Source organism: Mus caroli, unplaced genomic scaffold (assembly GCF_978045245.1).
Source record: "Mus caroli unplaced genomic scaffold, Mus_caroli_1 scaffold_12, whole genome shotgun sequence".
Taxonomy (NCBI): domain Eukaryota; kingdom Metazoa; phylum Chordata; class Mammalia; order Rodentia; family Muridae; genus Mus; species Mus caroli.
The window spans coordinates 53,468,133-53,484,421 of NW_028227267.1; the positions used below are offsets into that span (position 1 = coordinate 53,468,133).

The 16,289-nt window shown below is 45.6% G+C and overlaps 1 protein-coding gene across 1 annotated transcript in view; it reads right to left on the reverse strand.

Moving 5' to 3' along the window:
• The window catches only part of Cryl1 (crystallin lambda 1), a 132,134-nt gene that overhangs the window by 83,296 nt on the left and 32,549 nt on the right, over nt 1–16,289 (reverse strand). The window contains exon 3 of the mRNA XM_021182253.2: nt 11,410–11,536. Coding sequence (XP_021037912.1) covers nt 11,410–11,536 — 127 coding nt within the window. The remainder of the gene's footprint in view (nt 1–11,409; nt 11,537–16,289) is intronic.

Below are 16,289 nucleotides of genomic sequence, written 5' to 3' on the forward strand. Positions count from 1 at the left end.
AGGAATTTAAGTAAAGATCGCGATCTTAAATGTTCTGGTGACAAAATGACAAGGGATTTCAGAAGAGAGATGGATGCTGTGGTAAAATGTTGGGTGAAAATGGCAGAGAAAACAGCCTTTAATGCATAGTGGCTATTCTTCGAGATGGACCCTGGTGACACCGGAAATCATAGCTTTGTGTACAAAGCTCATGGTGAACAGGTCTGGCCTGTGTGACCTAGAGAATGAGGAAGGAATGGCCTCATGACCTCTGAGACTTAGTGTGGAATGGCCTCATGACCTCTGAGACTTAGTGTTCGTAATGTGCTACTCTATTGTGAAGGCAGTCAGTCAGTAGATCTCTGAGTCTCACTTGGCAGATGTGAGAAGTCTATCTTGAAAATGGTGCCCCAGGCTTGGCTGACAGCAGCCCTGGCCAACATCAGTGCCAAGAGAGAACAGAGCCAGAGCCACTTCGCAAAGCATCTCCAATACAAAATATGTTTACCATTGCTTTAAAACTGCACACCTTCCAGCTAATGGAGCATGCAGCAATAAATAACACAGCCAGGCGCATCGTCAGACTACAGAAATGAGGACCCAATAAAGCTGAAAATGGGTAGAAATCACAGAAAGAAAGAAAGAAAGAAAGAAAGAAAGAAAGAAAGAAAGAAAGAAAGAAAGAAAGAAAGGAAGAAAGAAAGAAGAAAGAAAGAAAGAAGAAAGAAAGAAAGAAAGAAAGAAAGAAAGAAAGAAAGAAAGAAAGAAAGAAAGAAAGAGGAGAGAGGGGGAGGGAGGGAGGGAGGGAGGTAGAGAGAGAAAAATGGAAGAGAAAAAGAAAAAGAAAGAGAAAGAAGAGGTGGAGGAGGAAGAAGAGGAGGAGGAGGGAGGAAGAGGGGAATGGAAAATGTAGGACTCAATCCAATTTTCTACATTTGTAATTTAAGCACTTAGAAAAAGGAAGACAAATCAAATCCAAAACAAGCAAAAGGCAGGAAATAAAGTTGACAGCAGAAATTGGTACACTCTAAGAAAAAAATCACTAGAGAGAAAATAAATAAACTAAAAACTAGTTCTTTGAAAAGATTCATAACACCGAAAATCTGCTTGAGGAAAAAGAAAGACTCCACTCAGCGTGGATATCTACACAGAGAGGAAGCGTTAAGAACAACTCGACGCACTGAATTGCCAATAAGAGCGTTGCTAATAATAATCCATTCAAACTGGGGCTCAGAACTGAACAAAGAATTCTCACCTGAGGACTACCGAATGGCAGAGAAGCACCTGAAAAAATGTTCAACATCCTTTATCATCAGGGAAATGCAAATCAAAACAACCCTGAGATTCCACCTCACACCAGTCAGAATGGCTAAGATCAAAAATTCAGGTGACAGCAGATGCTGGTGAGGATGTGGAGAAAGAGGAACACTCCTCCATTGTTGGTGGGATTGCAAGCTTGTACAACCACTCTGGAAATCAGTCTGGCGGTTCCTCAGAAAATTGGACATAGTACTACTGGAGGATCCCGCAATACCTCTCCTGGGCATATACCCAGAAGATGTCCCAACCGGTAAGAAGGACACATGCTCCACTATGTTCATAGCAGCCTTATTTATAATAGCCAGAAGCTGGAAAGAACCCAGATGCCCCTCAACAGAGAAATGGATACAGAAAATGTGGTACATTTACACAATGGAGTACTACTCAGCTATTAAAAAGAATGAATTTATGAAATTCCTAGGCAAATGGATGGACCTGGAGGGCATCATCCTGAGTGAGGTAACACAATCACTAAGGAACTCATACAATATGTACTCACTGATAAGTGGATATTAGCCCAGAAACTTAGGATACCCAAGATATAAGATACAATTTGCTAAACACATGAAACTCAAGAAGAACAAAGACCAAAGTGTGGACACTGTGCCCCTTCTTAGAATTGGGAACAAAACACCCATGGAAGGAGTTACAGAGACAAAGTTTGGAGCTGTGACAAAAGGATGGACCATCTAGAGACTGCCATATCCAGGGATCCATCCCATGATCAGCTTCCAAACGCTGGCACCATTGCATACACTAGCAAGATTTTGCTGAAAGGACCCAGATATAGTTGTCTCTTGTGAGACTATGCCAGGGCCTAGCAAACACAGAAGTGGATGCTCACAGTCAGCTATTGAATGGATCACAGGGCCCCCAATGGAGGAGCTAGAGAAAGTACCCAAGGAGCTAAAGGGATCTGCAACCCTATAGGTGGAACAACATTATGAACTAACCAGTACCCCGGAGCTCTTGACTCTAGCTGCATATGTATCAAAAGATGGCCTAGTCGGCCATCACTGGAAAGAGAGGCCCATTGGACTTGCAAATTTTATATGCCCCAGTACAGGGGAACGCCAGGGCCAAAAAGTAGGAGTGGATGGGTAGGAGAGTGGGGGGGAGGGTGTGGGGGACTTTTGGGATAGCATTGGAAATGTAAATGAGGAAAATACCTAATAAAAATATATATAAAAAATAATAATCCATTCAAACATTTAGATGAACAGACAAATTCCTCAAGAGACAACAACCACCAAAGCTATTCAAATAGAAGTGGGCAGCCCATCCTGCATCTCCTAGGACAACTGAGCCTATTGCTTAAACGTTTACAAACAACTAAATCACTAGATAGTGTTACCAGTGAAATGCACACATGTGACATTTAAAAAGAACTCATTCCCACGTAGGTCTGTTGGAGAGTGGAACAGTCCCTGCTTTAGTTTATAAACCCGATTTTATGCTAAGACAAAAGCAGATGAAGAAAAGAAATTTCGAATTAATAGCCCTCATAAAAACATATGTAAGAATCTTTTTTGTTTTTGGGGGGTTTGGGGGGGGGGTTGGGGAGGTGGTTTTTCCAGACAGGGTTTCTCTGTATAGCTCTGGCTGTCCTGGAACTCACTTTGTAGACCAGGCTGGCGCTGGCCTCGAACTCAGAAATCCACCTGCCTCTGCCTCCCAAGTGCTGGGATTAAAGGCGTGTGCCACCACCGCCTGGCAAGAATCTTTAATAAATGTCAACCAATTGAGGCCCATGAGACAACTCAGCCACTGAAGGTACTTCCTGCCAAGACTGACTACCTGAGTTAAATCCTGGAACCCAAGTGGTAGAAGGAAAACACACACACACACACACACACACACACACACACACACACACACACACACGGCATAATTAATTAATTAATTAAAGAATAACCAAATAAACCCAGAAAAGATAAAAAGGGAACTACATCATGACCAAGTATTCTAGGCATGCAAGGTTGATTCAAAATTCTAAAATAATCCAATAAAATTCACCACATGAGCAAGGCCCTGGGCTTGTTCTCCTGGAAGGGGTGGGGATACAGTAATAAATTAAAAAGACAACCACACAGTTCTCTTAGTAAACAAAGAACAGCATTTGACAAAATTCAGAGTTCAACAATCATTCATTATCAACACTCAATAGCCTGGAAATGAAGGGAATTTCCTCAACCTGATAAAAGGCACCAAAAATAAACTTAAAAGGGAACTCTAATACCACAATTGGTCATGAAAAACAGAATGCAGAATGCCCCCCTCGCAATAAAAACCATGGCACAGTGGCATGGGTATCAGATCTTACACTCCTGATCAATACCACATGAGACAGCTTAGTCAGCACCAAAATCATCTATCAATAAAAAGCATAGCAATCAGAAAATTATTCAGACACCTTCCTGTCTTAACAGAAAATCCTAAAAAGAAAACACCAAAAAGCTTCAAAGAGAGACAATGAAGGAGTTTAGCAAGCCCCCAGGGCATGAGGGTAAGGAGCAAAGCCACGAGGAAGGGGTTATTTCTGGCAGAGCTACTGAAATGGAACTAAAATCACTAAGTACTTATAAGTATATCTGAGAGAATGCATGAAAATTTGATATTAAAATCTACAAAACACAGGAGAGAAAATGTTAAACACTAACTAACTAAAGGGACACACCATGTACATGGCTCCCAAGGGGCAAGTTTGTCACAAGCCAGTTCTCCATACTAATCTATTGTCACCCAAAGGCCAACCGAGATCTCAGAGGGGTTTCTTTCCTTCTTTTTTTTTTTTTTCAGTATAGGGCAGAGTACACACGTAGGTGCTGGCACACATATGCACACTTCTGTGATAAAGGTCAGAGGACAACGAGCGTGGGTCACCACCATGTGCCTTCAACCTTTTTCTGACACCGGATCTCTCACTGGCTTCTAACTTCAGCACACAGACCAGGCAGGTTGGTCCTAGTGCTTCCAGGGATCCAACCCAGGCTGGCCTGGAACTAACAGCAATCCCCCTGCCTTAGCCTCGCAAATACTACAATCATAGGTGTGTGCCACCACACTCAACTGTATTGTTTGGGGTTTGGTTGGGGTGGGTGGGTGGAGTAGAGTTAATGTATTTATATTTTTTTATTATGTGCATGTGTGTTTGTCTATATGCATGCCCCATGTGTGCCAGTGCCATGGAAACCAGAAGAGGATGTTGGTACCTGAGGAACAGCAGTGATGGGCAGTCATGAGCTGCTGGACATAGGTGCTGGGAACCAAACTCAGGTCCTCTGGAAGCACACACAGCCAGCACTCTTAACCCCTGAACCACCTCTCCAGCCCAGGATATGTGGCAACTCTCAGGAGTCATTCTTTCCTTCCCACTCTGTGGGTCCCAGGGATCAAACTCAGGCTGACAGGCTCCGTGGCAAGCCGCAAGCCCCTTCATCTGCTAAACCACCTCTCCAGGCCCCAGATTGTTTTTTTCTAAATAGTTTCTTGTTCATGATTGGCTGGATCTATAGATGTGGAACACACATATTTGACAAAAGTGTACTATTCCCCCCCCTCCCCAAACTCAAGTTCCTCTGATTAAACATGAGTCCCAACCCCTCGGGCCTGTGTGGCTCACAGGCCAGCTGTGTCACAGGCACACAGTACTGAACACTGAGACAAGCCCACTCTAGGATACCTTGCCTATGTGCAGTAATGCATATCTGTCATCCCAGTAAGGGAGTTCAAGGCCAACCCTAGCTACATAGATAGCTTTATGCCAACTTAGGCTACAAGAGACCCTGTCACAGAGCAAACAGACAAATGAATAAATCCAACCTCAGTAAACCCAATTTTATTTCTTAAAAGTTCAAGAGAGCTAAAGCTACATTCAGTGGTAGAATGCTTGCCTAGTAGACACAAGACACTGGATTCAATCCCCAGGCAGGAATGAAACAAACAACAAAAACCTATATTAAAAAATATTTTAACATAGAAAATAGGTGTCACATGCCTAGTGAGGCCTGTTGCAAGAAGACATGCCACAGAGGAACCATGGAATTCAAGGTGTCACATGCCTAATGAGGCCTGTTGCAAAAAGACACGCCACAGAGGAGCCATGGAACTCAAGTTTCAATGCATACCCCTGCCAGCTCAGTGCTGCTCTCTCAGCAATCTGTGCTCCCTGAACCAACCCCATCCTCACTAAAGGACCATTGTGAGCCTCACTAAGATCAGAGGTCTGCTAAGCTGCTCTTCTGTAACTGAACACAGACATTTCAGTAACGCTGCCCCTTAAGAGTGCAGCTTCCTGTAACTGGTGACAGCATGGCTCTGGAAGTCCCTTCCAAGTGAGACCAGCACTTTCCAAGCTGTAAAGAAAGGGGAAGTCCAGATGGGACATCCCTTCATCTGCAGGGAGTGTGTGCTTAGGGATTCTAGGTTTCAGCCGTGGCCTTGCCTTTGGAAGCAAGCTCCATTTCAACTTTCTGAGTTAATAAAGCTACCCCTGTGGCTCCCACCCGACACCTCGATCCCCAGGGGGAGTGCTCGAGCAGCTAAGAAGCCAAAAACTCTTTGGTGGACGGCTTTCTCAGACAGGTGGACGGCTTTCTCAGACAGGCGTTTGAGATGCAGCTTGTTTTCCAGTACAGTAGACTTTCTTGCCAGGCGGGATTTGATTTCAAAATTGTACTACATACTAGAAATTTAGGTTTCCTTCTTGGAGGCTCTCCCATTTCAAGAGCACTAGGAAGCCTTCTCAACAGCACTGCTGCCCTCTGGGATTTGTGTAAGAGATTATGTGTGGGGTGGGGACTAAGCACACCTCAGTGGGGCTTTGGCAACAGGAACTAAGCAAATCCTACAATGGGGATTGGTTTGGTGGTGGTGGTGGTGGTGGTGGTGGTGGTGGTGGTGGTGGTGGTGGTGGTGGTGGTTTTCGAGGCAGGGTTTCTTCTCTGTATAGCCCTGGCTGTCCTGGAACTCACTTTGTAGACCAGGCTGGTCTCGAACTCAGAAATCCGCCTGCCTCTGTCTCCCAAGCACTGGGATTAAAGGCGTGCGCCACCACGCCCGGCTGGGAATTGGTTTTGGTTGAGGAGCTGTGGCAGGCGAGCTCCCTGGATATATCTGCTTATCCTCAAGCTCTGCCGCCTGCTTTGGAACGTTTCCCTAGAAAAACAAATTTAAGAAAAGGAAAGGAAAGGAAAGGAAAGGAAAGGAAAGGAAAGGAAAGGAAAGGAAAGGAAAGGAAAGGAAAGGAAAGGAAAGGAAAGGAAAGGAAAGGGCCTGCAAACAACCTGTTTTCTACAAGGAAGAGGGAACTGTGGGAACTGGGCATGGGTGCGGCTCCCGAGGCAGTACTAGTGGGCCAGTCTTAGTAACAAGCACCTATGAGGACAGTGCTTCTGAGCGAGAGGCAGGAAGGCCAGAAGTTCAAGGCCTGCCTCAGCTACTTAGCAAGCCACATTAGATCCTGCCTCCAAACAGAAACAGAAACAAAACCTGAAAGTCCTGGAGGTTTGTAGACACATCTCAGGGACAGAGCTGTTCTCTAGTTATGTGTGGCCGTGTGGGTAGGCACCAGTGGGCTTTTGAAACTTCAGCTTTCCTGACATTCGTAGATGGAAAATTAAATCCAAACACTGCACTTCTATCTGATACAGTCTTAAAGAAATTGAATATAGCAAGAAGTAAATTTGTTTTGGGATAATGGACCCAAGAAAACATTTAGTTCTCTGTGACATGTGTGTGTACATGTGTGTGTGTATCATATGTATATGTGTAGACACACAATACATAAATGTTTGTTTATGAGATGTGAACTTGCTGGCCTCTAGTCTGCATCGATCCCTTTGGCTCTACCTCTTAAATGGTGTAATTATAGGAATGAATCACCACACCCAGCTGTCTCCAAGTTGTCTATTTAACATTCCTGGATATTAAAAACATTAGCATAGTCTTTAGCACGTGTTGCATAGCTTGATATGGTTTCTCTGTGGGGGGTTTCTTTCATTTGTTTGCCTAGTAAGCCAAAGTTGAAACACTGATAGGTACTAATTATAGACGTTGGATTACTAAGTCTATCATTTGCCTGGCATGGTAGCAGGAGGATCACAAGTTCAGGGACAGCCTTTGCTACATCGAAAGACGGTCTTAACAAGCACTTGAGATGTAGCTCAGCAATGGGGAGCTTGTGTACTGTGGCTCAGCGGTGGACAACTGGCACACCACGTGCCACACCCTGGCACTTGACACCCACAACACACAAGGAAGTAAGAATTTTAAAAATTATTGTGTAAAGAAACTACAAGCCAGGTGTAATACAAGCTCATGACTATAATCCTGGATCTTGGGAGGCTGAGGCAGGAGGATATACTTGAGTTCCTGGGCTACATAGTCAGGATACCCTGGACTGAACAGGATGAAACCCTGGGGAGTGGGGGGGGGGAGGAGAGGGAGAGAGGAGGGAGAGGGAGGGAGAGAAGGGAAGGAGAAGAAAAGGCAAGGCAGCATACAAGCATACCCAAGAAACCCAATCATGTAGCACATGGGAAATCCACGCTTTCTCTCCCACCTTCCCTTTTGGTGAGTCTCACTCTCCTGGACATCTGTCTTGGGAGATTCTATTCAGAATATAAATTATAGCCCAAGCTCTCTCTCTCTAAAGGAAAATACCGAGCGCTCCAGTGTCATTATTGGCATATTAGAAATGTTAACTCATTTCGTCTAAGTAACCTTGGGCTGGCATTTAAGTCACCCAGAATCACCCCCTGCCTCCTGCTTTCTCCTCCACACTGCACCTGTCACAGTCACAGGAACCTTCTAGAACATATATTCTCAGTACAGTCCCCCCACCGTGACCTTCTTCCCCTCCCCAGCTCCACTTGTCAAGTCCTCTGTCTCAAACCTCCCCGGTCCTGTGCATTCTCTCTCTCAGTTTCTGGATTCCTGGAGGCAGTTTCCCAATGCAGTCCCTTACAGGAATTAAACCTATCAGGGATCAGGGTCTGAATCACTCTCTCCATTCTCCTCCCTCCCCCACTTCCCAGCTCTAGTTGTTCCGCATAACAGACAGAGCTCAACATAAACACGTTTGTTACTTGAAAAACAGAGACAGACCTTAGCTATGGCCTCAGCTGCACAGAAAATGCTACCTCTTGCCCCATGCCATTCATTTGTTGTCAAAAAAAATGTGCACAAATTATATAGTATATAACTTGTGAAATAACTATTGTTTATGAAACATTGGCTGAGTCAGACCTTATACGGTAGCACATGTCCCCTTAAGATTTTCCCTTAAAGGATTGATTTTATATACAAGCTACTACAGTGTCTTCATACTATTGAAGATTTCCATTTTAAGTTTATTTTATTTTACATGGATGAGTGTTTTGATTGTGTGTGTGTGTGTATATGGGTCTATAGAGGGTGTCTGGTTTCTTACAACTGGACTTGCCATTGGTTGGGCCACCATGTCAATGCTGGGGACTGAATCTGGGTCCTCTGCAACCCTAACAAGTTCTCTTCACTGCTCTGCCGTCTCTGCATCCCCACAGTATGCTAGCTTAGGTGGCAGTGATAACTATCTGCTAGACCAGTTTTCAAAAATGGGGAAACAAGTCAAAGAACCCCAGGCATGGTTGAGCCCACCTATATTCCTGCCCTCGGGAGCCTGAGGCCACGGAGTATTACTTGAACCCGTCATCCTTGAACACAGGTATATTCACTATCCCTGGGGCACGGCTGGCTGCCCACGAGTGCTGGGTTAACTGTAAATAAGCTTCCTAAAGGCAAATGTCAAAGGGAGCAACTTGACAGGTTATCTCACTGCAAACCTGTTAGAGAAGAGGAAAATAACTTCAATGTTTGAGAGTTAGTAACTTCGGATGGGATTCAATTCATTTCTTTCTAAGATGCTGTGCTCTGGGCACCTGACTAGACAGACCCAAGGTGCTGGAAGGAGGAGATGCCAGGCAGACCACAGGGCCGAAACACTGTGAAATGAGAAGCTGGAAATATTACAGTGTATGTCAACATATCCACATTTCAGATCATAGTCTATAACTAAATCAGATATGTGTGTAATTATAACAGTTCCACCACTTACATAGATATGGCTATTCCCCTGCATCAGCAGGTTCCAGGGATGCAACCAGTTTCAGACTGAAAATACAAAGGAAAAAGAAAAAAATGCCTACACAAGATATCTACAGACTTTTCTCACATCACCCCCTAAACTGGACAGCATAAGCACACAGCACATTTGTTGTGTTGGGTGTGATAGGTCATGGAGAGATTATTTAAGATCCACAGGAGGATGGAGACAAGTTCTATGCAAAGACAACACTGTTTTTATGAGGCACCTGAGCAGGCTTGGATTTCGTACTCACAGAGGGCCTAGACCACGCCCAAATGAGGTGATTTTTAATTCCATCATTAGCGAGGCAGGCCTTTGCCTTCCAGGAGAGTTACCTTCACAGATGCCCAAACAGAAATCCTCACACCACTCCAGAGAGAGGTGAGTACCCTCATGCAAATGACGAAGTGGAGCTCTCATTTGTATGCCAAAGCTTCCCAGACACTGTGTACCGAGACTGCTCCCAGACCTGTTCGACCTGAGTCTGTTCTGAGCCACAGGCTTCAGAGAAGGAGGCTTCTTCCTGTCTTTACCATGATCTGAATTGTTCTACCTCCTCCCGGCAAGATACCGGCAATCCCAGTACATGAAGTACACACATGCTTCAAAGCTAAGCCCACACAAGGAAGCTCCTCCACCAAGACTCAGGTGACTTCATTGCTCTCCAAAAGCAAGCCTGAGGGGTTGATGTTGAAGTGAGACATCTGCAAGCTCACCCAGACATCCTCTGCCTCCTCACAGGGCCCTGCATTTCACACCACCTACACCAAACCAAGAGACAGAGAGGAGCTGAGTGTGATGTGGGTGCCTATAATCCCAGCACTCAGGACACTGAGGCAAATGGACTGCTGCAAGCTCAAAGCCAGCCTGAGCTACACGGTAAGTTTCAGGTCAGCCTGAGCAGATATAGGGGCAGAGGTGGGGAGGGAGATGGAAAAGAAGAGAGAGAGAGAGATCCTTCCATCCACTGGGGATATATCCCAAACTACCCTGTGGATACCCAAACCACACAGATGGTCCCAAACACTGTTCCTGTTGTCTTTCCTAAACATGCACATAACATAGGTGATTAAGTTCAATTTATCACGTGAGAGACTTACAGAGACTAACAGCAGTAACTAACAATAAAGAAACACAGACTGACACACTGAAAAGTGTTTTGTGACTATGCTGTCTATGTCTGGTAACGTAGAGAACTTGGAGCCAGAAGAGACAAGGAGCCAGCCTCTTGGAACAGGGTCCACACACGAAACACAACTGGCCTCTCTGGCTTTTCCACATTCTGAGTGTCCCCTTAGAACACAAACACTGGGGAGTGTTGGGAATAGCCTTTCAGGTAAGCTCATTCCAAGCTTACAGCAGAGAGTGACAGTTATACTTAAGATGGACGGGTCATGGGCACATGAGCTGTGGAGATGGTGATGGGGAACGCTTCCTCCCAGCCCCTACGTGCCTTGAGCAGCCACTGCCATTCTCCAGGAAAACGGAGGGAACCATGTCTGAGAGAGTTCCTTTTTCCCTCTTTCAGTGAAGTTATCCAAAACCCTAAATGCTATGAAAGGCTTTCTTCTAGGTGACTTCTTCAGCTTTCTACTTGTTAGAGCAAGAATGTGTCCATTTAAGAAAGTGATAAAGCCAGACCTGGTCGTACTCACCTTTAATCTCAGCACTCCTGAGACAGAACTCTGTGAGCTCAAGTCCAACCTGGTCTATATACCACGTAATAAATCAGTGTCATCAGTCCAAAAATCGTATTTTCCTCAATATTTTAACAACTTTTAAGACACACCCTCATAGTAGTTGATGAGGAGTTAGACAAGAGATGATCCGATGACCCTGTTTCCTGTCACACAGAACAAAATTCTGACCTTGAAAGTAAAAAATGCCTACTTCTTCCTTGGTTGCATCTTGCCACCACGTGCTTCCAGAGACGCTGGAAGACAACCTCAGGTCTCTTCAAACCTGGGGCCTTGGCTTTAACTCACCTGAATGTGCACAGCGCCCTCTACTGCTTCGGCCAGGTTGCCACAGCCACTGATGAGAGACAGCTGCTGCTCTGCGCTCAAGGAGCCTTTGAGAGAACCAGACTGCACCAGGGATTTTATCTCCTTCCTGCAAAGGAGAGAGGAGTCACCATGGCAACTGAAAACAAATTTAAAGACAGATCCAGTGCGAAGTCACAACAAGGTACAACCTCCCATCGTTTGGATGTGACTATCAAAAAAGGAGGAGGAAGAGGAGAAAGAAAGAAGGAAGAAGGAAGGAGGGGAGGAGAGAGGGAGAGATATAGGGAGGTGGGGGGGGGGGGTTGGTGAAATTGTGGAGAAACTCAAACCCTTGTTCCCTGCTGGGAAAGCAGACAGTGCAAGGGAGCCGGCATGAGATTCCTCAAAACCTTTTTTAAAAAAGCAGCAAGGCGGGGGGGGGGGGGCGCAGGGGGGAGGGTAGGGGCCGGCGGGGGCTCCGGGGCCACACCGGGGGCCGCGGGCTAGCGCTGACAAGGGCCCGTTTCTCAAGATCTGGCACGGTGTTCGAACTGAAGCGCAAGTCTAGGGCATCCTCAAGCGGCTTCCAGAGGAGCAGCGGCTTTACAAGGATGGCCAGCTCCTTGATGATGGCAAAACTCTGGGCAAGTGTGGCTTCACTAGCCAGACAGCATGGCCACAGGCCCCAGCCACGGTGGGCCTGGCCTTCCGAGCAGATGACACCTTCGAAGCTCTCCCCATGGAGCCCTTCTCCAGCCCTCCAGAGCTTCCAGATGTGATGAAGCTACAGGATTCTGGAGGCAGTGCCAATGAACAAGCTGTGCGGTGAGGGCCTAGGCCTACCCCCTAGAGACCCATTCCCCCAATAAAAAAAAAAAAAGATTTGGCTGTCAAAAAAAAAAAAAGCAGCACACAATCCGATCATCTGGCAGTTTCTAAGTAACAACCGAAATAACAGAAGACAGTCCTTTTTTGGTGTGTGGGGTGTGCATATTTGTGCACGCATGGGTACGTGGAGAGGCGCTCATGTAGAGTGCACAGTGTGTAGAGTCCAGAGGTCAGCCTTGGATTTCATTCCTCAGGAAACATTCACTGTTTTTGAGACAGGGACGTTTAACTGCGGCCTGAGGCTCACTGGTACAGAAAGGCTGCCCTGCATCAAGCCGTAGGGATTCTAAGTGTGTACTACCAGGCCAGGATGTTCATGTGAGAGCTGAACTCTGGTCCTCACGCTTTATATAACAAAAATGTTATATAAACCTCACGTGGGAGGTGGTGACACATGCCTTTTTTTTTTAGATATTTTCTTTATTTACATTTCAAATGTTATCCCCTTTTCTAGTTTCCCCCTTCAAAAATCCCCTATCCCGGCCCCCTCCCCCTGCTCACCAACCCATCCACTCCCACTTCCTGGCCGTGGCATTCCCCTATACTGGGGCATAGAGGCATAGAACCTTCACAGGACCAAGCGCCTCTCTTCCCATTGATGACCATCCTCTGCTACATATGCAGCTAGAGCCATGAGTCCCACCATGTGTTTTCTTTGATTGGTGGTTTAGTCCCAGGGAGCTCTGGGATACTGGTTAGTTCATATTGTTGTTCCTCCTATGGGGCTGCAAACCCCTTCAGCTCCTTGGGTACTTTCTCTAGCTCCTTCATTGGGGACTCTATGCTCTGTCCAATGGATGGCTGTGAGCATCCACTTCTGTATTTGTCAGGCACTGGCAAAGCCTCTCAGGAGACAGCTTTATCAGGCTCCTGTCAGCAAACTCTTGTTGGTATCTACAATAGTGTCTGGGTTTGGTGGTTGTTTATGGGATGGATCCCCAGATGGAGCAGTTTCTGGATGGTCATTCCTTCAGCCTCTGCTCCGAACTTATGAAATTCTTAGACAAATGGATGGATCTGGAGGATATCATCCTGAGTGAGGTAACCCAATCACAAAAGAACACACAGGATATGCACTCACTCATAAGTGGATGTTAGCCCAGAAGCTCAGAATACCTAAGATACAATTTGCAAAACACATGAAACTCAAGAAGAAGGAAGACCAAAGTGTGGATACTTCAATCCATTTTAGAAGGGGGAACAAAATACCCATGGAAGGCACATGCCTTTAATCCCTGTATTTGGGAGGTAAAGGCAGGCAGATCTTTGTGAGTTCAAGGCTAGCCTGGTCTATAGAGTTGCAGGACAGCCAGAGCTGTTGCACAGAGAAACTCTTTCTCAATAAAAACAAACAAACAACAACAACAAACCTTAACTACCTCCGCAGGCCCCAAAATACAACCTTAAGGGTGTTCTGCATAACCATGCTCACAGTAGCACTGTGGAAGCAATAGAAGAGTCTGTTGGTTGACTCATAGGAAAATAAGATGGAGCATATATATACATACGATAAAGTATCACTCATCCTTAAGGAGGTGGATAGGTAAGGAAATGTGATCTAGCCAAAAGGAACACCATTCAACCTTTAAAAGGGAAGAGACCCTGGCACACACGATGTGGTTGATCTTAAAGGTATCATGCCAAGTGAAATAAGTCATCCAAAAAAAAGGCAAATTGTGTGACAGATCCCACTTGGATACGGTGCCAAGGTCAGTCAACTGGGAAGAGAAGGCAGGGTGCTGGCTCCAGGGCTGGGCGTGTGTGTGGGGGGGTGAGTGCAGGAACTCTGCTCTGGAGGATGAAGTGCTTCTGCAGACGTGTGGTGCTGATGCTGCACGGCATAGACTGTGCCTTGTGTATCAGCTGCACCTAAAACAGTGAGACAGCGGATTTCGTGGCATATACTTTTCATGTCTTGAAATTTTTAATTAAATTAAAAAAAATAAAAGGTGACACTAATTCAATGGTGGGGTGTGGACTTAACCACCCATTCATTCTCACTTCTGGCTCAGTCCCCTGGCATGAAAGAGTTAGCTGAAAACATTGTCTTAGCCAGGTATAGTGAACCTACTAGAATCACACCACTTAGAAAGCTGAGGCACGAGGACCATGAGTGTATGAAACCAGACTGGACCACATAGTAACACACCGACAAAAAAGGAGAGAGGGTTGGGGGAGGGAGCCAGCTCCAAACCGTGTACCTGGACAGTCACACTGGGCGCATGCTGCTTGGATGGGGAGCTCACACCCTCACTTATCTAATTATGTAGCCAACACTGCTTATAACGCATGAAACACTGAACAGGCAGAACATCTACATTAACCACATACAGCTGTCAGGCAACATCTGTGCCCCCTAAAAAGATACAGCAGGGTTTTTTAGCATCAAGTCGAACACCTTTTAATTCATCTCACATCAGAGATTTTACCTTTTGATAAGCAAATACATCAAAATGGTGCATGTTTATAGAGTGCCATGTGAGGCCCTGATACGGGTACACATTGTCTAATGGTCCAAGCACCGCACATATCCATCTTGCACTTGGCATCGGTGAGGTCGTACCTTCAGGACACCCTGTGACCTTGCTTTGTAACCAGCCACAGGGAGCCTTGCTCTCTCTTGTTCTGCCATAAAGCTACACTGGCGGCCTTGAGCAGAGCACCATGGCACAGTTCTGAATGCTGGGCCTTTATGTCTCACAGTGTCAGGGGCCATTACCAGGGTTGGTTTGGGGTTTATAATTTTGGTTTAGGTATAAAGAGAGTACCTTTCCATTGCTAGGGAGAAAAAGGAAAACCAAGATGTGCCAAAATATAAATAAACTTTCAGGCTATCTTTAACAAAAAGAATTTCCATGTAATGGCAAATCTACATTGTTAACTTGAAAAGATTTAGAACCACCCAGTTGACACACCTCTGGGCAGGTCTATGAAGGTGTTTCCAGAAAAGCTTAGGTGAGGAGGGAAGACCTGAATCTTGGCAGCACCATCCCATGGGGCTGGAGACCCAGACTGAAGGAGAAAGCAAGATGGCCGACAGGATTAATCTCTCTCTTCCTGACTGGGACCCACTGTGGCCAAGTGCCTCAGACTCCTCCCACCTTGATTTCAGTCATGTGCACTGTATCCTCTCTTAAACTATAAAGCAAATAAACCCTTCCTCTTTCAATATTTTATCATAACAACAAGGAGCTAATTCTCTGTGGGAAACGAGCCTAAGACCAACATGGGCCAGGCGCTGCAGTCTCTCCTGCTACAAGCAGAAAAGGGCACCAGTAGATTGTCACCACACATGGGAGTTGGACTTTTTTCATGAAGGGTCTCTCTGTGTAGCTTAGCCTGGCCTTGAACTCATGATTCCCCTGCCTCAACGTCCTGAGTGGCAGAATCCAGTTTTGGTCTTAATTTTCTCCTCATTATTTTCTTCTCTATTTTAATGGTCTCAAAATCTTATGACAGGTTTTTTTGTTTGTTTGTTTTTGTTTTTTTGGGTTTTTGGTTTGTTTTGTTTTTTGTTCAGCTGTTTCCATTTAAAAATACTGGTTTGGAAATCTAATAGTTTAAAACACACACACAGTGGTTAATAAAACACTCTCTTCCTTCTGAGGGGTTTATGATGCACTGTTAACCATTAACTAGTCTTTCGTTTTAAATTTATTTTATTAGTATTGGCAGGTGCATGATACAGCATGCCTGTGGAGGTCAGAGGTCAACACTGTGGAAACGGCACTCTCTCCTCCTCGGTGGAGTTCCAGGGATTGAATGCAGACTGTCGGGCTTGTGTGGCAAGAGTTTTCACCTGCTGAGCATCTCACTGGCCCCTGAGCCGGTCTTTAGTAAGCTTAATTAGCTACTGAGACAAACGTTTCTGAGTCATTCCTCCACCACTGGTGAATACTGGGCTGGCAGGTTATTAGGTGACATTCGGTCAGCCCTGTGAGCTTTCTTGGCAGGCCTGTGCTGGCTTTAGACCCCTCCACACTGTCCCTCGT